At 41.7% G+C, this 23,318-nt stretch overlaps 2 protein-coding genes across 6 annotated transcripts in view; both read right to left on the bottom strand.

Moving 5' to 3' along the window:
• Positions 1-801, bottom strand: part of oca2 (oculocutaneous albinism II) — a 41,150-nt gene extending 40,349 nt beyond the window's left edge. The window contains exon 1 of the mRNA XM_067514589.1: positions 527-801. The gene's annotated coding sequence lies outside the window, so the exon portion shown is untranslated. The remainder of the gene's footprint in view (positions 1-526) is intronic.
• Positions 802-6,930: 6,129 nt separating this feature from the next.
• The window catches only part of herc2 (HECT and RLD domain containing E3 ubiquitin protein ligase 2), a 54,205-nt gene continuing 37,817 nt past the window's right edge, over positions 6,931-23,318 (bottom strand). For 4 of the 5 annotated variants that reach the window (XM_067512361.1, XM_067512363.1, XM_067512362.1 and 1 more), the window contains exons 72-91: positions 22,907-23,065; positions 22,698-22,816; positions 21,895-22,020; positions 20,815-20,970; positions 20,400-20,714; positions 20,036-20,250; positions 19,741-19,918; positions 19,390-19,551; positions 16,815-16,906; positions 16,588-16,727; positions 16,277-16,464; positions 15,882-16,079; positions 15,711-15,794; positions 14,949-15,090; positions 14,602-14,796; positions 14,347-14,459; positions 11,824-12,014; positions 11,638-11,743; positions 11,338-11,550; positions 6,931-7,858 (exon numbers count right to left, since the gene is read on the bottom strand). In XM_067512361.1, the coding sequence (XP_067368462.1) occupies positions 7,586-7,858; positions 11,338-11,550; positions 11,638-11,743; positions 11,824-12,014; positions 14,347-14,459; positions 14,602-14,796; positions 14,949-15,090; positions 15,711-15,794; positions 15,882-16,079; positions 16,277-16,464; positions 16,588-16,727; positions 16,815-16,906; positions 19,390-19,551; positions 19,741-19,918; positions 20,036-20,250; positions 20,400-20,714; positions 20,815-20,970; positions 21,895-22,020; positions 22,698-22,816; positions 22,907-23,065 (3,365 nt within the window). In that variant the 3' untranslated portion in view covers positions 6,931-7,585. Of the gene's footprint in view, positions 7,859-11,337; positions 11,551-11,637; positions 11,744-11,823; positions 12,015-14,346; positions 14,460-14,601; positions 14,797-14,948; positions 15,091-15,710; positions 15,795-15,881; positions 16,080-16,276; positions 16,465-16,587; positions 16,728-16,814; positions 16,907-19,389; positions 19,552-19,740; positions 19,919-20,035; positions 20,251-20,399; positions 20,715-20,814; positions 20,971-21,252; positions 21,350-21,894; positions 22,021-22,697; positions 22,817-22,906; positions 23,066-23,318 lie in introns of those variants that run through there. The other variant, XM_067512364.1, reaches the window with a different exon arrangement.

The raw sequence follows: 23,318 nt of genomic DNA on the forward strand, positions 1-23,318 counted from the left end.
CCTTTTTATATGACATCCTGCCTGTGGGCTGCATGCGACAGCAAACACAAACTGCTTATTTAGCATTTTCCACCCTCATTCACAGCAATTAAAAAATCAAGATACGAGGTTTTCAATAAGTGTGTCAAGATTAGAACAAGATCACACTCAGGTTAATGACTAGACCCACAAAGCATAATAGTGAAAACAAGCAGTGTTTGTGTCACGTGCCAATTATCTCAGCTTTTTCTATATTTTGTCGGTTTCAGGCAATGCTGGAAACATAACACATAATACACTGGAAATGATTGTGTTTCATTCAGTCATTCCGCAGACATGTATTTCCATATTAGTGGAATGAAAGGGATTTGTTTGGAGCAGTATTAGGATGTAATGCTTAAAGCCCCCAAAACAAAGCCCACTAGTGTAACACTAGACTCTGCACAGATTTCAACATAACTGATGCCAATCAACTAACTGAGAAATTGTCTGGAAACCTTTATCTTTGTCAGAAAATGAGATGCGAGATGAAAGTGAGCACACTTACCTTGGTTTTAGATGTTAATAGTGATGATCATATGAGGATGATGAAGTCATAAAAATTATGACAATGCTCACAGTAGGAGTGATGATGATAAACAATAAACATCCAACAGAAACGTCACTATACGAGTGATTCACGCCAACAATCCTGTTTGATATTTGTATGTGCTACATATGTTGGGAGGGTTTCTCTCTTTCACGTTTTTTTTTTTTTTTTTAATTTGTTCTATTTGAGCAAAGCAATGTGGCTGAAAGTGAGAGAGGCCAAGGTGTTTTCTTCTCGTGCTCAACAGCAAAGGAGCGAGATCCTGTGCACTGTGAGTCTGCAGGAGCTGAGGGGGTGGGGGCGGGAGGGTGGCACAATTCGCTCTGCACTAATAGCAGCTTTACAGAGAAGGTTTCCATTCAATCACCCCCTTCCCCCTTTTTTACAACCAAACTTCACATGCAGCTCAGCCACCTACTCCCTACTAACACAACAGACCCCGTGCTCCAAATCCACCAGAAGAAACTGAAGAAACTGAACTAAATAATTGCAAGTTAAAGTCTTAAAACTGAGATAAATGTCATGGTTAATACAGGATTAACAACCAGATTGTACAATATCCAGGCACAAGTTACATTAAACATTATTTACAAAGAGAATATTTTATACTGAATGGCAGGTAACTTCTCCGATTTGTCTGTTTTACATGTAAGTAGAGCTGTGGACTAGAACTCACAGCACAGTTTTAAAGGTCAGGCAGGTCAGATAAAGAGAAGGTGCTCGAGGAAAACTTTTCCTAAAGAACTTTAAAAATGCATTGACATTATGAAGAAATGACTCGCAGCAAAAATTCATGCGACAAGGGGCCAGACGTAATAGGTGTGTTAAAAATTTAGATGAGTCCAAAACCTTTATTACACATGGATCTGGAAAACTATAATTTTAGATAACGTAATTAGTTTCTCTGCTTTTTAAAATTTTTTACACTTCATTTTGAACATGGAAAACTGAACTGATCTGTACTGTCCTAATGTAACATCTGCTACCAGATGTTTTGTGTCCAGGGGTGTGTAGTACTTTTTTTTTTTTTTTATCCTTTTACCTTGTACCGTGACTTCAGGGTCGCCACGGCCCTTCCTGACTCTCCCCGATTTCTACTCTCTAATTTTTAGGTATTACTACTTTACTTGAGTAAGTCCATTTTCTACTACATTTTCATACTTTGACTTAACTACATCCTAGATGCAATTATTGCAACTTATTTTACTCCATTACAATTATTTAAGAAATAATAAGTTATTAGTTTAATACTTTTCAGATTATGAAAACAAATAAAGTATAATTACTTCACTGACACCTGGTGTGGAATTCACAAGCTACCCAGTATTATATAAAGTAATTCAAGATATTACTATTAGATTAAAACATAACTTTATATATATATCATAAAAACTGTGTATAATGTTAAAATCACCTCCATGTTACCCGCTGCAACATTAAAGTCGTAAACACACGAATGTATCAATAATTAAAATCTAGAAATATCATATTCACTGATCTTAAATTAGCTATTCTGCATTAAGAGTACTTTTACTACTTACTCCTTTTTGGGGACCTGATACTTTTGTGAGTTTGGTAACATTGTGAATACAGGACTCCTACTCGTAATTTCTTCACAGTGGTATTACTACTTACACCACTGCTTGTGTCCAGTATGTAATGGAATACAGGTTTTGAGATTTCTCCATATTAAATGACCCGTCTGTAATGTGCGTACAAAGTTAATGCTCACGCCCAAAGGCCGGCATTACTCTGATAACGCTGAAGCTCATCAACACAAACCTTTTTTGATCTCCCAGATACAACCAGAGCTAACACACGTGTGCTGTTTCTTTGTGCTTTGATCCTCCATCCCTCAAACATGCTGAAAAATGAACCCAAATGCAACTGTGAAACGATAAATAAGAACGAAGCTAATGGGACCTATAACATAATCAGTGAGTGTATCTTTAATTTAATCTCCTAATACATTAGCCTTTGACCCAATACAATTCAAAGCAGATTAGGATTTTAACATCCTGCCATCCAAGAGTAAAAGCCAGTGAACCAAACTAACAGGACCTAAGTAATTAGAAACTCCCACCATTAAAACCGTCACCCTTTGAACATTATCTGTCCAGTAGAGTGAGCACAATGCAGTGGGAGAAATGGGATTTCCATTTCCAAAATGATCTTTGCCGCCCAATGAATACAGTTTGTAGAATTCCAGCATCTTTCCTTTTCAGAAATGAGTGAACACAATGTTTCCCATTGAGCAGACAGAGTCACCTGGTCCGACTTCACTGTGGCCTGTGACATCAGAAGATGAGAGATATACAGAGAGGATGCCGGGGGGGAAGACTGTACACTGGTCTTGTGGGTTTACATGAGATATAGTAGGACAATCACATGTAGAACAAGAGAGGAGCAGGGGGAGCCAGGGGCTTTGGATGACTTTAACTGAAGTGATACTAGTCTTCAACCTGCACATTTGTTAATCTCCTACATGCACAGAGTGCTCATTCAAACCAGGACACAAATTAACATTATACTAAGGGGAATTTATGAATAAGGGGATCGAAACATTACAATCATCCACCACAACCTCAAATTATAACCTTGTATAAGAAAAGAATTCATGGCAGAGCTGCTGTTTGGATGACAATAAATTGTACAGATGTACCGAATAAAGTGGCCAGTGAATGTACAGTCAATGCTAAAATCTTTGCCATATGACGAATTAAAATTTAGTGTGTAGCATGAAAATATTTGCCAAAAACCCCAAAAAAAGAACTCGCACTGATTGACACGTCATTTATTTATACTGAAAGTCAAGTGTTTGGTCATAAATTAAGTACTGGACAAACGTGAAATGTGAGTCGGGCAGCAAAATTATTGCAAACCATCCTGCAAATGGACTGTATGCACCGAGAGGGAATCATTCATATATCATCTGGGAAATATTTGAATTTCCAAGGCTAAAAACACAACCATGAGCACAAATCTCTTAAGAAAAATAATTCATTTGATTTTCTTAAGCTGTAATTAGTTGCCTTTATGCAGTAGACTGCCACATACAACCCATCATAATATAAAATTATGGTCTGGACCAAGGTTTTTCATATTAACTACTATTTACTTGAAATCATGGCTGCAGTTTGCTGTCTGAAGTGGAAAATGAGCCTGATTATTTGTGATTTCCCAGCTCATAATGAGTGCTGTGGTCTTGAGGGCAGTGTCACGGCTTTACCACTGCAGGACCAACACAAGCAGACAATGTATTCTTGCTCCATTGGTACTAGATACTTGATTTCTATTTATTTAATGTATGATAGCTTCTGCTAAGATTGGAAGAAAGGAACAGGAAGGAACCACATGTACTGACCTCCATATACAACAAAATCAGACAAAAAAAGACAGAGGTTCATACAATTCTTTTGTAAAAATAAAGAATTATCATTTAAAAAAAGGAGAGATTATATGTGTGCTACATTAAAAGTGTGCACGTGTGCAGTTGACATAACGAAGTGTGCAGGTAAGACCTTGAACCCCAAGCTGCTCCCCATCAGAGTGTGCTCCCTTGTAAATTGCTTTGTACTGTTAAATTATAATAAAGTGTTTTATTTTAGTTAAGAACAACCTGAGGCCTATTTATCTATTCTGGCCTTTCAGTCAAGCTGCTATGATCTTCATCAGCAGCATGTTTAAATGTCAAAAATCAAACTGCAATAGATCTCTAAGCAAACTTGGCCAAATAAATGATCATTTGAACTTATACAATTCAGTGCCGACTGCTCATAAGTAGAGGCAGCTTGTAAAGTTTGGGTGAAGGTTAGGTTCAGCTTCAGGTTAAACTACTCCCAAGTGATGGGATCTAATGCTAACCATGGGGTCGATGGGGAAATGAGAAACAGGTGAGCAGGTGAACAAAGAGGAGTCAAGTGGCTGAGAGCATCTGCTGACTCGTTGGAGAATGGCAGAAGTATTGAAGACAGAAGAATGCAATTAGAGGTGAGACAGGAATCCTGCATTGTTCGCAGTAAAAGACCCACATAGAATCATGACCCCCAGTTCACTTCAGCTCAGATGGATCTGTTTTAAACTAATATATATTTAATTGCTGGTGGTGATCATAGGCACCTTCCAAGCAGCTGACCTGGTTCAATTCCCAGTCACTACAGTAGTGTCCAGTAGTCCCTGTATATTGCAGTTTATAATACACATTTCTTTTAGCGTGTGTCTTTCAAACAACAATTAGAATTGTAATAAAAAAATAATCAAATGTAAAAATATATATATATACATAGTAGTGAAGTGAAAAAAGATATAGTTAATACTCCATAATTAACATGTAGGTCATATGCTATAGATACTCATCATGCATATTTGCATTCAGCCTGTTTAATTCAAAGTATTAAATGTGCACTGATATGCTTTAATGTGTGCCTTCCTTTGTTGCTTTTTGCAGTCTTATAACTATTAAAAATAAATCTATAAATCTTTAGCAAAAGTATTTAGGCAGTGCCCTCTAATAGTGACACAGTTATTTTAAGAATGTCTGAGTAGCATTAAACGTGTTAATCTGTTCAACACGTCAATAAAGAAGTTTAAGGCCACGGCCTTGGGATCACATGAGGGGTGAGGGATTCTGCTCAGCTCAGGATGGTTTAGTCGAACTGGCAGACCGGCAGACTGAGAGAGGGAATGCAGCTCTCTGGGTCTGCAGCGGCATGTGACTGCATGTGGGAGGTGGACACAGAAGTTGATGGCTTTGTGCCGCTACTTTCAAACAAGATTTCATTGTCCGTCTCTTCATTCCAACCCTGTTTTATCTTCACAGTAAATCAGTGTTGTAACTACTGACTGTGGCTGAGAGGTTGTAATAAAATGGTTTATGAATAGTACGTAGATCTACTGTGAGGAGCACTTACCCATATTTACAGCCACTGACAGTGACAAACGTAGACACCCATGGGTCGCTGTCGGTTTGGGCCTGTGTGGATCAGTCTTAAGTCCAGCCAGACTTACGTGACCTAACAACCATGTACAATCCGTAAATCCTGACCAGTGTGACTTTAGGTGGTATGACAAGGAGTGAGCCATACGATAAGCAGATCGTGTTCAATTCTGGTTTCATATCAAATGTTTTTCTTGCCATCATTAGATATTCATGACTAAATGAGCCACAGTCAAATTTTGCTGATGATTCACATCAAACTATTATCTTATTGAAAAATTTAAAAAAACTTTTTATCTGCTTCATGAGGACTGTGTGGGTTGATGAGATTTTATTTGGTCTACAGTACATTACATCACTGTGGTCCCAACTGAGCCCAGGAAAGACCCCTGAGACACACCAAAACACAGTCTCTTCAGTCAAAATACCTAAGAGAGGACCTGCATCCCAAGCACTGAAGCGAAATGTGTAAAACAGTTTTTAATACACTGTTACACATCATTCTGGATTCAAAATCACCTTATCCACTTACATTGTTTCCTGTATGGTCACTGATTAGTTTATTTAATACATAACTGGATAAAGGGGACTATTCATTTCTCTTCTCTGCTCTCTGGTTTCCCTTCCTTCCTTGAGTCTGGGCTGTGTTGAAAAGCACCTGACTCATACCAGCATAATGTACTTGCATGATTCTTACTGAGGAAAAAAGCACTAAGTCGACAAAGAATGCTAATGATTTTTAAGCCAAATCAAACCTTCATAAGACAGAATTTTTCTTCTTTCGTGGCTTTGAACTATAAAGGAAATTTATGAGATGGATAAGTGGATGCACACGCCCACTTGAGGGAGGTCACTACAGCCAGAGACACTAAGGTAAATGTGTAGTACACTTTCCACACATCAGAGTACATAGACAATATATGGGACATTTACTTAATGCCATAGTGCTACAGGGTTAATGTACAACATCCTATTTGGTTTTGCTCCACCACTGTCCTGCTTCAAACAATGCTATACCCACATATATTACAAGGGATTTCTAAGTAAATCTAAAAGAAAAATCTTGTTCTACTAAAGTGAAAAAAGCAAATAAAAAAACAAATGAACCTATGACCTACTTTATAAAACAAAATAGAAAATCAATACAATGGTTTTATAAGCAGATGATGAAAAAGGTTTTTTAACCTTTTGGAAACACATCAAACAATAACCTTATTCCAGACTCCCATGTCTGATGAAGAGTGATACGGCTCAAAAAAAAAAAAACAAACCAAAAAAATGTCATTTGAAATTATCACAGTCTTTATACCGAATTGTGTTGTTTATTTAGAAGTAATAACTCTTCAAATGCTGTTTAGGTAGCAAAAAAAAAAGTATTAAACACCTAACATTAATAGTTATAATAAACCAATTACAAAGATTCCTGTCTTTTTTCTTTTGTATTTATTAACAGAAATGTATTAACATTTAATGTGCAGGAATGAGACCTTCTGTGAATACATGGCACAATCATCTTATATACATTCTTTAAGGAGACAGTGCACAAACATGGAGTGAGTGGTAAATACGGGAATCTTAAAATGACCCTTCGGTGGGCTCTAACTCACATGAGCCGAGTGAGAAACACTGACTTTTTAAGATAAAAATCCTTTTATATATAAAGAAACATGGCGATTACCAAGAACCAAAAAGTAATACTACTGTTTTGTCACACATCAATATCTATATACAAACTAGAGACAGGTAATTCACACAAACCAGAGGGAGAAAATCTACCACAGTGCTAGGCTGGAGCCTTTTTTAACTCTCTAATTGTAATAATATACATAATTACCATGTAACACAACAATCACATGTGCAGCTGATCTCCCCACTTTATTTAAAGAAACTAAATCAGAGCAAACCAGTGTTTGTTCCTTTCTTTAGCTTATAATGCTTTTAAAGCTCATTGCACATTTTTTTCTTCAACAGACATTTGTGTCTTAGTAAATTGCCAGTATGAATGTGATTATTAAGGTGAGATTAACACAGTCCTTCTGTGGCAGCTCTCCGTCGACTCTTCATTCTATTAAAGTCAGAGTTCAGTGTCCTGTCAGGTAATCCTGGGTGGAGTCTGAAGCAAAGGAATCTGCATCCTCATTATCTGAGTCTTCGCTGCTGTCATCAGCAGCGGGCTCTCCGGACAAGGCTATGCGGGCATAGTCGTCAGTGTCGATGGACTTGCAGAAGTGGATGGCATATTTTAATTTCTCCTCCAGCACCTGTTTACATGAGTACCTGGGCAGCTTGAGCAGGAAAAAACATGTGTACGACTCTGGCAGGAAGTGGTCGGGAGGGTTGTACTTATCCAGCACCTTAGAGTCAGAGAAGATCAGAATAAAGTCAGATTAATTTAATGTCTACATGAATAATTTGCTATTTAAGTGAACAGCAATTTAAGAAATACTTCCATTCTTGTTCTTTATGAAGATTCATACCACTAATTTTTGTATGTAGCTATATCCAGCCCAATTTTGCCTTGACATAGGAAAAAGACTCGAAATGGGAAAACAACTAGCAAGGATCTGTCAAAAGCAAATATCTCATTAATGCTGGCATTCAGAGGACTAGTTAAATAATATGCTCAATTTCAATTTGCACCGAAATAAATGTACTATATTAAAATTTCAATGATTATGTCATCTTGTTGCTTGTACTCTAGAGTTCTCTTTCAGTTGATTCACTCGATACAATACAAGTATGCGACATCATGTCCTTGTGTATCCTGGCTGAAAACCTGTGCTCATGTATGTGCAGCCCCGCCTGCACGTATAAACCTCTGTCCCCACACTTGTCCCTTCAGTTCTCTTCACCTCCCTAAGAACACCTTATGCTTCCCATCTGGTGAAACAGCAACCTCCCGGGCCAGCCTCTTCACTACTTTGCCAAGAGTAAGGGTCCCCTGGCTGGGCCTCCAGAAGGACTTGGTGGCTAGGATGAAGAATACACACTCCTCCTAGCTGGATGCTTAGTTGAAGGGGCTGCTGCAGCAGGGATACACTGTTGCTCCCTTCCATTGCTGCCGAAGAGGCTGCTATCTTCTGTTCAGGGGACGGCCCCAAACGGTCTAAACTTTGCTGTGAATGCCAGTGTCCGGCCCCTGTTCAGCGTGTTCCAAAATAAACTCAGTTACCTCTGGTGTCAGTGATACCTGTAAAAAGGCAAGAGCTGTTTTTCATTGCTTCCTGTTGCCAAGCTCGAGACACTTGGGTCGTGAGGTGTACGGGACACAAGTGCTCTCTCTTACGCCTGCAATTTTGGGAAGTTAGCTCCCGTGCTAGCCCACTAGCACCCCCGCTAAGTTAATTAGCTTTAGCTTTGGCACCTCCCACAGTTAGCTCCCATAAGTCGTGGGTTGCTACAGTGGTGTCAGAAGTGGGATCCACCGTCTAGTAGACACTTTGATGGAGCGAGGCATAGGAAAATTAGAACGTACATTCTGAGAGAGCAGCGTGATGCTAGAGCACCTCAAGCAGGGGGTGCGGCGAAAGACCAGTGATTCGCACCGACCTGATTGCGTCAGTGTGCCCTGGCCTACACACTGCTACCTCGACTACGGGAGACACGAACCGCTGCCCTACACGCTGGCCAAGCTGCCACGCTACAATGGGCTGACCCCCCTAGAGCCCTACCTTGCCCAGGTCGATTTAGCCACTCTCCACAGGAGATGGAGTGGCGAGGAAATAGCTACTCATCTGGCCCTGGAGAGGCCCTGCCTTGCAAGTGCTCCTAGAAGATTGTCGGGAGCTCCAAGCCATCGACGCCGCACTTAACCGATGCCTCGGACAGAGGATCTCCGTTGAGCAGAGCAGGGAACAGCTAGCTGGACACTACAGACAAGACGGAGAGAGCTTGGTGGCCTTCCCCACCGACTTGCAGCTCTACATCCAATGCGGCTATCCCACCTTCCCAACTGCAGCACGAAAAGAACTTTGCCTCCACACCTTCCTGCAGGGGCTTGCACCGGAATGGCTTTGCCAACACAGCCGCCTGTCCACACCGCACTCACTGGATGAGGCCCTGAGAGAAGCAGAAGCGCCCGATCCTGGCACAGGCCAGTCAGGGCAACCAACTGGGAGGCCGCATGGTAGTGCCCAGACGGAGAGGGGGCCAGCTGGCAGGGCTGCAATGGGACTGTACCTAGACTGTGTCATTGCGGGGCGGCTTTGCAGTGCATGGCAATACATCAGCAGCGGCGGCCCAGCCGGGTGCCACCATCAGGAAGGGGGGGGCCATTCAGCAGAGGGCAATTGCAGCAACATCAAGAGGTCAATCCCGTACTGGCTGGGGTGCAGAACTGGCCGGGCTGTGCGCGTCACACATCCTCCACAGGAGCTCAGTGGCGATCCCATCCTGCACGACTGCTCTTCTAGCATGGCGAGGACCTGGGCTGTTACGCCAGGGTACTCCGATAGGCAGGGTCTTGTCTGGTAAGGTGGTGTCAATGGAGGCTTCTCTGAGCGGGCGGGGTGCTCTATGTGGCAGTTCAGCAGTGAGGGGTCAGAGAGAATGCCCACTGCCCCCGTGTTCTTCTCCATAACAGACCACTTTGCTCCTCTGGGGTTAGACGCACTAGTAAATCCATGGCCCACAACTATGTTGTATACCCTTCCCCGAGTGGATCTGATTTCTGTGCAAGGTGCAACCTGATGGCTACGTGTCTTCCCCCTAATTTGGTTGCAACAGTTCAAAGTGCCCGGGCCTTGTCCACTAGAAGTTTATACTCATACAAGTGCTGTATCTTTGAGCAGTGGTGTCAGAAAAGTGATGCTCTTCCATTCCAATGCTCTATGTTGGAGGTTTTGTCTTTCCATTCTCTACCATTAAAGTGTACTTGGCAGCTGTATCAGCTTGCCATACTGTTTTTGAAGGGGTGTTACCTGATGCTCATCTGTTGGCGGTAAGTCGTTTACAACCTGCAGTCATGTCCAATGTGCCATCTTGGGCTTTACTGTTGGTGCATAAGGCCTTCTGCGGTTCTCCATTTGAACCAATTGAGTGTGTTGGTATGAAATTTCTTTCATATAAAACCGCACTTCTGCCAGGCATCTGCTAAGCGAGTTGGTGATCTCTATGCGTTGTCTGTGCATCCAATCCGTAAGCAGTTTGCTGCTGACGGTTTGAAGGTTACCTTATGGCCAAATGCAGCTTATGAACCAAGTTCTCCAAAGCTTATAACTCTATGGTCTTTGAGCTCCGGAGCTTCTGCTTTAATGTATATTTACACCATAAACTAAAGCCATAGAAAGTTGAAAATTGATGAAGTTGCCCTTTAATATGCACGAGGCAGGTAATTTATCCTACACAGATGACATTGTGTAAAAACTCGTCAATACTAATATTTCCACGTGTAGCTTTTCTATTAACCACACCATTAACGACACACTCTTCTGCTTGGTCTTTTAAGGTTACTCTTGGCTGTCTGATAGATGATTTGGTCCTTGGTGTGTTGAGACAGTAACTTTGAGACACTGGAAGACAGAACTTAATCTCCTACACAGAGGTAAAACATGTTTCATGAGCTATTAGAAACTGATTGGAGTCTCTGAAAATATTTCCTTAAATGTCAAAAAATGACAGACTTGTTAAAACAGATATGGAGAATTTCTAAGTTTAAGATATTTTGAATGCTGTCTTGACCATGTGCTTGAAATCCAACATATTTAATGTACATACTTTGACAGTACAGAGTGAGGAACTGATTCTCTCATCTAGCTCTGAGTAAAGGGAACAAATAAGCACATTTCACAAAAGACAAACAATTCCTATAAGGTGCCAGTTTTCCACTTCTCACCTGCACAACAAAATCCCGCCCTCGGAAATCAGCAATGGTACGAGGCAGACGTGTGCGACCCCAGACAAACCTCAAGAACAGAGACCTTTCCATGTTGGAAAAGGACTCCATCACTTCCCAGAACCACTGGATGAGCGGTGCTGTCGGCTCAACTCCTTTATAAGTGGCCACTGATTTCAGCAGGTGGAGAGGTATGTCTGGGCTTCCACACACCTGAGGAGATGAAACATTTACTGTAACAATCAACACGAACCCAGAGGACAGCATTTCTTAACATTCACTAACATTGCTCTCACTCACCATAGTTTCCAGTTCATAGCCAGTAAAAAGTGACAGCAAGGGAACAGGAACCACACGAGCCATACCCTCACGCACTGCAGATACCTGCTCATCAAACTCATGAAGTCTACAATGTGGGAAGGGAAAGAAGTGTTAACACAGTCAATTTAAATAAACTGCACTTTAGCTATTCTCCAGGTACCTTACCGGTAGTTAATTGCCAAGCGAACATATTCTGCACGGTTTTCCAGGGTGATGTGGGAGTACTTGGAGCTGAGCTGAATGTCCTGGCCGCTGGCATTGGGCACTGTGAAAGGCAGTGTCATGGCCTCAAACTCTTCAGCGGTAGCCTCATTGTCCCGGATGTACATTAAGCCAGGAATAAAATCTTTATCCACCTGAGAGGAACAGATCAGATCATTGTTACACATTTTAACAAAAATAGTTTAAACTGACACATTTGTAATACTTTCACAGTAAAAATTAAAGTATGCATTAACCAGGGAGCATGTAATAAATAACAATTATTTTAACCACTTGACATCCCTGATTTTTTGTACATAAGTACACTCATGCCACAGGGTCCCATGAGCTTTACAACAATCCACTATTTCAAGAGTCTTGTGCTGGATTCCTTTCCTATCTAACCTTTCTAACATCTCAAGGGCAAAACTGCAAAACAAAACCAGCTTTGTGTGGGAAAGGGACCTTTCTTCCTCACCCCAGTTTGATCCCAAAGATTGTTCAGCAGCTCATGATCACGGCATGAGGGAAGGAATGGACAGTCTTAGACAAGAGCTGAGCATGTGCCCATAGCTTCTTTAACTACAATTAATATATATTGTGTTAAAAAAAAGTATAAATATAAAGTTATAAAAGTGTTTCACACTGTGAAAATTCTGTACTATCATTAGAGCAGTAAGCAGATTGGCTTACGGTCCAATCTGAAGATGAATGTATAGGAATATGTTCTTTTTGCATATTATAATGTTGGTTTGAGAAGTTACATCTGCCATAAGCAGAGGCATTTCTTTTGGTAACTGGATAACGAAGCTGCATATAATCTTATGATAAGAAATGATTAAATATTCTAAACACTAAGAAGCAAATCATGTAAAACTGAACTGTAGAAATGTTTCATTAATTAGTACTTTTAATCAAATAAATGGCACATGTGAAAGAGAAGGAGCACATTGAGTTTTCTTCCTGCCTATTTTATGGCTGATACAAGTGTATACACACACACACACACACACACACACACAAATATCTTTTAATGATTTGTACGACACAAAAATTTGGTGAAATCTCTAGAATCACTTGTGTATGACATAAATATATTTGTTTAAGTGGTTCTTGCAAAAGGTTTGATATAAAACTCCAATTCAAAAAGTTGGAACAATGTGAAAAATGTAAATGCAACCATTTTGCAAAGCTTTGCAAATCTCATCAACCCATATTTTATTCACAAGAGGTTGCAACTAAGAAAATGTACTGAATCGTTTCATGGAAAATAGTAGCTAATTTTGAATTTGATGGCAACAACACATCTCAAAAAAGTTGGAACAGGAGCAACAAAAAACTGGTAAACTAATTGCTGCAAAAGACTAACTAAGGTTAATTGGCAACAGGTCAGTAAGATGACTGGGTATAAAAAGGAGCATATCAGAGAGGCAGAGCAAAAAGGTTCCTCAATGTAAAATTGTGAAGACTTTGAAGATCCCACCATCTACAGTGTATAATATCATCAAAAAATTCAGAGAATCAGGGGGAATCTCTGAGCAGAAGGGACAAGGTTGAAGGTCAAAACTGCATGTACATGATTTTCAGGCCCTTAGGCAGCACTGCATTAAAAACCGGCGTGATTCTCTACTGTACATCACTGCATGGGATCAGGGGCACTTCCAGAAATCCCTGCCTGTCAACACAGTTCACCATGCAATCCACAAATGTAAGTTAAAGCTGTATCATGCAAAGAAGAAGCCATATGTGAACACGATCCAGAAATGCCACTGTTCTCTAGGCCAACGCTTATTTACAATGTCTGAGGCACAATGGAAAAGTGTTCTGTGGTCAGATGAATCAAAATTTTAAATTCTTTTTGGAAACCATGGACACTGTGTCCTGCAACTAAAGAGGAGAGGGAGCATCCCGCTGGTGATCAGCAGACAGATCAAACCCTGCATCTCTGATGGTACAGGGATGCATTAGTGCCTATGGCGTGAGCAGCTTACACATCTATACTGGATCCATCACAACAGCATGGCTTTGCAGAAGAAGAGTCCGGGCTTTCCACCAATAGAAAACATCTGGAGCATCATAAAATAAAAAATCTGGCAAGGCCCAGGACTGATGAGCATTTAGAATCCTCCATCATACAAGAATGGAACAACATTCCTCTCCTACAACTCCAACAACTGGTCTCCTCACTCCCCAGATGTTTACAGTTGGTGCCATCAAATTCAAAATGAGCACATATTTTCCTTGAAATGGTAAAATATCTCAGTTTGAACATCTGATATGTTGATTATGTTCTATTGTGAATAAAATAGGGGTTGATGAGATTTGCAAAACTCACAACAAAAAGCATTCTGTTTTTGTTTACATTTCACATGTCCCAACATTTTGAATTAGGATTGCATTATATTTTCACACTCGTTCATCATCAGTGCTGACTGTGCACACACCGAGGACCCTCCTGTGCACAGAAGAGTGGGTCTGTGTACATACCTCACTGAGATCAGCAATGGTCAGGTTCATGCCTGCCAGCTGTTTCCATACAGGCTCTGCCAGATTCAGACTAAGAGGGCTTCCAGTCCGGATTGCAATGCCCAGGAGAACCCCTGCAGACACAGAAATGAAGCGTGCTCAACAGTTCAGGCCAGGTGTTTTATCAGTAAAAATACAGATGAAATGTGTATAATGTTTTGTTTATCTAGGGTTAACAAATCATAATACTAGAATGGAAGACTAACTGGTTTATACCTAGGAAGCGGAACATGCTCATGTGAAGAGGGGACTTTGCTGCAGGGTTCAGCAGGAAACAGTCTCTGTTGGCACCTGACTCGTCACGGCCGTTGGGAGTGACAATCAACAGTGGAGTCAAAGCGTTCTGCAGCTCCTCACACATTTCAGCTATGGACTCACTGTAGCCTCCACCACAATCATCCACAGATTCCCCTGAGGGCGAAAATAAAAAAGAACATGTATATTTGAAAAGTCCGGAATGTGGAAAATCCCAGAAGCCTTGTTTGGCTATGGATTTACCATTCGTATTAAAGAAAACGTCAAGTCAAAGACGTTAAGTAGACAATGTGAACACAGAAACCTACCCACAAATTTGACCTTCCACACACGATGAGGAAGCAGCAGGCTGTCTGGGCTGAATGAACTCATCTTGGCACACATCTGACCAAACACAGACTTTGTTCCGTCTGGACCCGCCAGACCTCCTTTGCTACGGGAACGCTTCACCTGCAGGGTTAAGAGAAACAAAAGAGATTATGGTTTGATTTGTTTCTATTTTGTTCTTAATAACTTCCTGCTGGGTAATAGAGGAAGTACTGATAAGCACAAAGTCCTGGATATGACAGCTTTTTGCACTGTGGCCAGAACATGTGCTACAGGGGAAAGGAAGTCAGGAAAGGCAATGGCCCAAACCAAGACTCAGTGTGGAGTTAAGTGTAAAACATTTACAGACATGCCGCACTGCAGAACTCTCTCTCCTATACAGGTAGTCATCCACGGACTACAGGGTCAATAGTTCGATGGCCGTTCCTGGCTATATGTTGAAGACCTTGGTAAGTTGCTACCGAGGGGTCAGGTAGCATGGCAGCCACTGCCATTGGTGTGCGAGTGAATGGGTGAATGAGAAGCAACTTTGTAAAGTGCTTTGGATAGAAGCGCTATCATTTATACACATACAGACACACACACACACAAAAATCACCTAACAATCAAGACCCTGTCTGGCACACAATTCACAGTAAAAGTGAGGGGAGGAAGCATAGAGAATAAAAGACCTGAAGAGACACAAAGGTGACCAAGCCAGATGATGAGTGAGCAGATGTTTAAAATGTGTGTTTGTACTGTACCTGAATCCTGTTCAGCTCCACCACAGGTCCATGCTGTCTGTCCCTCACCATTGTAGCTTGAACCACCTTCCTGAAAGCTGCTTCCTGTTATCACCACATAAATAAAAGTTAATTCTTTGATGGTATCTATGCTTTCTACACATTTCTGCATTTGAATTCTATGCATCCCACCTTGCCCTGGGATATGAGGATTCCTCTAAGTGTGTCGAAGCCCACTGAGGGTCCATGTCCTGTCTGGCCTAGTCGGCCCTCCAAGTCAAACATGGGTATACATGGGCAGAAGAGCTCTGAGATGTGATGCAGAAGTAAAAGCCTATTTCTCAGGGCCATGATAGGTATCTCCTGCAGGTGGTTGTACTCCATGGGAACCTTTAACACACCACACAGACAGTAAAAGATTGAAAACATTATCAAGTGACTTCATATCACTGATGCTTGTGTTTGCAAAGCTTTACTGACATCTATTGGAAGCTGTGATTTCAGCCTCCAACAAATACAGCAGACACAAAAATACCAACATGGTTGTAAATGTAAATGCAATTCACAGCATGGCTAATTGTGAGTACCTGTGCGGGGAGTTTGCCAGCATTGGTGGGCTTGCTAGTTGACCAGGCGAGGGTGTGTGCGGACCCACAGGCCACCCTGTTGATTTTCTTGCCCTGCAGTGCAGCCACCAGCCGCGGCCTCTGGATGGCATTAGTGGTCCCATCTCCAAGTTGGCCCTCATCGTTGTCACCCCATGTGTAAACTTCTCCTAAACGGCAAAGAAAACATGTACAATAGTTCTCAAATAAACCTTTGGAAAAAAAATTCAAAAAGTGATTGACTAAGACTAATTAACACCAGTCATGAGTCAGAGGTATTTGGTCTACACTACCATCCTCCGTGCAGCAAACACAGTGCAGTGACCCTGTGGCGATGGCGATGACCTTTTTCCCTTGCAGCCCCTGGACTTGTCTTGGTCGTCGAACATGGTCGTCAGAGCCATGGCCCAGACGATGGTAGTCCCCTTTTCCCCTTAACGTGAATACACATAAGTGAGTCAACCAGCAAACATTTGAGAGAAATACCAAAGGTCATGTCAGGTCTATGTACTGTACATACCATGTGTACACTGCCCCAGACTTAGTAAGGCCCACTGAAAACTGAGAGCCACACTCAACCTTGACAACCCCAAGGCCAGTGAGGGAGTCAATCTGCAGACAAGACAGATTGATAGAAATCAAACAAACAAATACAACATATAAACATAACATAACAAATGTAAATGCCCTTGATTGATGTTATTCATGAACAGTGTGCATATGTATAGATTGTGCTCAATCATAATTTTTTGTTAAACGTGACGTTGCGCGGCTTCAGGTGGTCGCCTGCTGCAGTAGCTCATGTTGATTTTTAGAGCAATTGTGTTTTTTCTGGGTTGTACACTACTTATTTATTTATTTTTTTAACTTCTCTTGCTCAGCATTTTTCATCTCATCACGGACATCATGTCACAGTTTTTTTCCCCTCACTTTACCGATTTTTCTTACTTTGTTGTGCTGGGAAGCCAAGCCAAAGGGAGTGGGAGCAGGCGCATTGTTTACCTGCACAATCAGTTGATTGTGCTCTCCCAATCCACAACTCTGGGAAAGAGGTCCTAGATACTTTCACACCATATGGGCTGACAGAGACTGCAGATGAAGCGGTAAGAAGAAAGGAGACGGATTGCAGTGCTTGTGAACAACAGATGGCGTAATCCTGGACATGTTACTGAGAAGAAGCGTCTCTGTAGCCCGGACATTTAACTGCTAGCTGTGAGCACGTGTCCGTATTATCTGCCGAGAGGGGTTATTGTGGTTTACATCCCATCCGCAGCTTCTCCCGCCGTAGCGTGTGACGTCATCAACAATGATACAGCTCAAAAACCAACACCCGAATGCTTTCATGATCATTACGGGAGGTTTTAACCACACATCACTTTCCTTTACACTTCCAACATTTTATCAGTTTGTCAGCTGCCCCACCAGTCAAGGTAAAACAATGGATCTACTGTATGCAAGCGTGAAGGTAGCATACACCTCTACTCGAATGTACTCTGTGAGCCCCATGGAGACAACATTGACTCCATGACAGACTGTGTCACGAAGTACATAAACTTTTGTGTGGACACCATCATCCCAACCAGGACAGTGAGGAACTTCCCAACAATAAACCCTGGATTGCCAGTGACCTGAAGGAGCTGCTAAACAGGAAGAAGAGCCCCTTCAGGGATGGGTACAGAGACCTGCTGATGTCTGTGCAAAAGGAGCTTAAAGTGAGACTGAGGGAAAACAAAGAATCATATAGGAGGAAACTGGGGAACCGGCTCCAGCAAAACAGCATGAAGGACGTGTGGTCGGGTATGAAAAACAAATCATGGGATTTAGGGGAAGGAGAATCAAGCTGAGGGAAACCTGGATAGAGCCAATGGCCTTAATCAATGGTTCAACACGTTCAGTTCAGGACCCCCAGCTAACATCTCCCCTCTTAGTGAGATTCTATAGCACCTCTTTAATCTGACCCTGAGTCAGGAGTAGGTGGCGGTCCTGTGGAAGACATCTTGGCTGATTACATTACCAAAGAAATCCTCTCCATCTGCCCTCGGTGATTACACACCAGTAGTTCTGACATCACACATCAGGAAATTTCTACAGAGACTGCTACTGTTACATTTGAGGCCTCAGGTGAGAAAATCTTAGGACCCACTGCAGTTTGCTTATCACCCCAAGGTTGGAGTGGATGACACCATTATCTGCTGCAGTGGGCTCTCTCTCACCTGGACAAAGCAGGCAGCACGGTAAGGACCATGTTCTTTGATTTCTCCAGGGCCTTTAATACAATCCAGCCTGTCCTGCTAAGAGAGAAGCTGCTAAAGATGCAGATTGACCGCTCCATCACCTCATGAGTTGCTGACTACTTGACCGACAGACCACAATGTGGACCACTGTGGAATCTCTAAAGTTGGTAGTGGAGAGGAGGATGGTGCACAAACTGTTAAGCTCACATCCTCTCCTCGAGCTGCTGGCCAAACAGCTAAGCGGCTTCAGCAAGAGGCTTCTTTATCTCCACTGTGACAAAGAACGGTATAGGAGGTAATTCCTTCTAACACCCATAAGTCTGTACAATGATTCTTTGCGTTGTCAGGAGACAGACCTTCAGCATTTCATCACAACATAACATAACATACAGCCACTGTTTCTGCATATGCACGTGAGCATCTCACCTGTAAGTGACTTTGGATAAAAGGGTCTGCTAAATTTCTAAATGTAAATGTGAGTATATACAGTATACAGTATGCAATAGACATTTCAATGGACAATACAGAGACATATTTCTGGCTTTTAGGACTGTTCAACTCACTTACACGATGTACAGTGTTTTAATAGTTTAAAAAAAGTTTGATTGATATCTTAATACTTTGTATGTATACTGGATTATTATGTATAATAGCTACTGCAACACAAGACTTCCTCTGGGTTTTGATAAAGCAGCTATCTATCTACCTTAAGTGATATTACTGTACCCATATTATCCATGTGTAAATGATACATGTAGTGTTTTATTAAGACACTAGATACACAACTAAAGAAAGAAGATACAATAATAAATTGATGCCTTTCCTGGGCTCCAGTAAACAATGATGTGTAATTTGTCTTACTTTCATAGGGATTTTGCAGCCATCACTCCCTCCGCGGCCCAATTTGCCATAGTCCCCATCTCCCCAAGACCAGACCATGTCATCGTCTGTTAGACACAGTGTCTGGGCGTCCCCACTGCCACAGGCTACATCAATGACCCTGTGACCCTGTAAAGCATCCACCTGGACAAACAACACAGACACAAACATCAGTAGTACATCACCACGATTGCTTGGGAAACTTTGCCAGAGTGACGAAGAGGAAACAGCCCGAATCCTGTCCAAACACTGACAGAAGTACATATTGCTCAAATGTCAGCAATATGCTTCTTTTTCCATGTTAAGTGTGCAAAATACTGAGTGATGACTGACTAGCTTTGGTTTAAGCTGGTCTTCGCTGTCTCCGTGGCCCAGTCGTCCATAACGACCCTTGCCCCAGGTGAAGAGTTCTCCACTGGCAGTGATGCAGGCACTGTGAGCTCCTCCTGCGGCAATATCCACCACTTCAACTCCTCTCAGGGACTCAATTACTCGAGGACGGTCACAGGGGCTAAAGTCAAGAAGATTCAAAGTTAATTTAAAAAACACAACCCTCTACCGATTTAATTTTTACAAGGATACAGAATTGCCGTGACATTGTGTTATGTGCTGAAAATTCATTCTTGACCTTCTGTTCCCATGCCCAAGTTTTCCATCCTCAGCCTCTCCCCATGAATAGACTTCTCCCTCAGAGGACAGTGCTAAGCAGTGCTTCCCTCCAGAGTTCACAGCCACTTTCCTGATGAACACATGTTGAATTGACTCCAGTAACGTTGGGGTGGACACAGACTCTGTACCTCCGATACCCAATCTTCCCCCAGCTCCATATCCTGTTGCATACAGCTGCAGATCAAGATATAATATATAAGTATATCATAATATTACAGTTTTGTGAAAAACATCAGATTGAGACAGTTTGTACTCCAGCTAGAACGTATTCAGTTTGCAGTCCACTCAGGTTACGTTACACAGAAACTACATTCTGGACAAACCTTTCCATCAGCAGTGACAGCGAAAAGGGTTTGCTCCCCTCCAATAAGCTGCACTGGCCGCAGTGTGGCGAGTGCTTCAGTTGGGGTTGGTACTTTAACTTTCGCCCCCTCAATGCCCCCCAGCTGCCCTCTGTGGTTATGGCCCCAGCCGTAGATGGTGCCACTCCCCCCAGCAGACAGGATCCAATCATCCGGTCGCCGGTTCATCCACTGTACAAGCTGTTCGTCATGCTCACGCTTGAACAAGTCGTGACTCTCGTGGAGACTGTTCATGCTCTCGTGATCAGCCATAAGCTCACGAATTTTCTTTGTAACCTTCAAAAGGTATAAATAATGGAATAGATTAACATTTGCAGAAGTCTGACTTAAAAACAAAATGAAAATTTGTTTAGACAGTGCAGCCTGGCAAAGCCACCTCATCTAGGAAGGGTCTTGGTAGCGAGGTTCTCTTATCTAGAGCCACAGCCACTCTGGAGGCAGTGCAGTATCGGCGGAACCAGGCCCACTTGTGGGTCTCAGCACAGCAAGGTAAGGTGTCGAGCTCAAGGTCACAGGCAAGAGCAACCAAGACCTGTACAAAATGTTCAAAAGAAAAAATGCATTTAATAATGTATAGCAAAAGGCTTCACTTTCAACATGCTCACTTTTGGCAGTGGCACTTTTGGCCTTAATGTATTGCAGGTTTAATTTTAATCTAGAAAACTGATATTTTTGCCCACAAGTCTACACTAAATAAACCTTCTGTATACCAGCAAAGTGAAAACACAGAACTTTTTGCAAGATTATTAAATTTCATTATCATTGAGATGTGATGACTGTGATGAGAGCTTGATTGAAGTCCACCTGTGGCTACCTGATGAGACAGATCAGTCCTCGGTCAACCAGGCTTTTATGGTAGGGTAGGCAGAGGAAAGCCAATTTGTGTAAAAGGCAGGATAACAGCACATTTGCTATATGAGATCGGGGCAAAAAAAAATCACTTTTACTTTTGAGCAAAATCATTATCTAAAGCATACAGGTACACCCAAGAAATGACTGGAGCGTCTTCAGGACAAGTAGCCATCCTTAAAAGATCCAGCCAAAATCAAGACTTAAATGTCACAGTACATCTGTTCAAAGATCTTCAGATTACAGTTTACAGATTGTTCCCATCCAATCCGATGGAATTTGACAAAATCTGTTAGGAAGAATCAGATAAAATGCCCAAATCGAGGCGTGAGAAGGTTATAGAGACTTAAAAGAAGATTCAGAGCTATGACAGCTTCCAAAATAGCCCAACACCTTACTGTATTCACTGAAATGTGAAGAATCTTGTAATTGAGAGGACTTCAGAGTTTGATGTAATTACAAAACTCTTTTTCATGACCTTTTATTACGTGTAGATTTAAGGGCAAAGTTTTTTTGTATTAAAATTAAACCTACAACACAAAAATGCAAAGGGGTCAAAATCCTTTCAGAAGTAAGTGTGCGGATAAGGTCATAATTGTGATCATACTTTGAAAAATGGACTATGAAGCAGCTGCTTTCCTCCCCTGACAATGGGATCCTCATACTCGTACTGCCTTTGGAGAGCTTCAGGCAGACCCTTTACTAGAGCGGCCAGCGCACTGCCTGTGAAACTCTGTAAGAAATTAGATTAATTCATTACATTTTTCATTCATATTATCTGCATTTTGTTCATATTTTAGAAAAACATAATAAATCAATATAAAAATAAAAACTCTGAAAATGCGGGGGATGACATATTTGAAATATAATAAATATTTATATTTAAAGCGCGACTTTACCGATTTTGAACTTGCTTCTTTTGGTTCTAGTTTGGGAAGTCCATATACATAAATGCCATTAAACTCACTTCACCTTATTAAAATATTGCTCTATTTCTAGCTGAAAAATGCCTCCAGATGACATCACTTGAAAGGAGCCTTCACTATGTCTTCATTATGTCATCTCATTGCTCATATAAAGTTTGTAATCACGGTCAACCTGTTTTTTCAGAGCTCCCCTAGATGACATCATCTTAACTCCTTATGATGAAGAGCTCCTCCAGGTGATGTCATCTGGAGTGGTTTTTCAGCAAGAAGCAGAGAAATATTTTAATATAGGGAAGTTTAAAAGCATTGTACATGTACATTTAAACCCTGAACTAAAGTCATAGAGAGCAAGTTGAAAACTGGTGAAGTTCTCCTTTAATCAGATCCAACACATACTGTATTACTGTAATAACAAAATTAATCATACCACATACAAGAAATATTACAGTTGAATATCTCATCTGTGGAATCACAAAGTACTCACCATAGGGCGGGCCTCGCCTTCACTGTCTCCCAGCAGCCTATTAATGTTGATAGACTGACCATACTCAGTGGTTAGAAGCTTTCGTAGCCTCTGCAAAGCCCACATTCTGTGTCCAGCAGCTAAGGAAAATACAGCACCACGTATATATTGTGATTCTAATGGTTTTCAGTAAAGCTTTATCGTGGTGAATTAGGACAGTCATACTATACCTAGTGCACTAAGCTGGGCGCAAGCAGCAAGGGAAGCTGCTAGGCGAGGCACAATGCTCCTGTTGGAGGCAAAGTTGAGCCTGAAGTCTAGGAGACATGTGACCAAGTCCATGGAGGGGCAGGACAAGATGCAGCGGTCAGACAGCAAGTCTTTGGGACCTGAGAAATGATTGAAAAAGGGTCCGTGTCACAACCCCCGGTAACTTGTGTATATATGCCAGTGTGATTGTAGTGGCAATGACAGAGTGGGCAATCTGCATCATGTGCAAGGCATCCTCAATCTGCATGGATATCACACCATACTGCAGAAACATGCCAGTCCCTCTGGGCGAAGACTGATTGGAAATGACAAAATTTCGCAGCAAGACAGTGAGCCCAAGCATTTTTCCCGGTTCTTTAAGAATTATCAGGA

This window comes from Channa argus, chromosome 8 (genome assembly GCF_033026475.1).
Source record: "Channa argus isolate prfri chromosome 8, Channa argus male v1.0, whole genome shotgun sequence".
Taxonomy (NCBI): domain Eukaryota; kingdom Metazoa; phylum Chordata; class Actinopteri; order Anabantiformes; family Channidae; genus Channa; species Channa argus.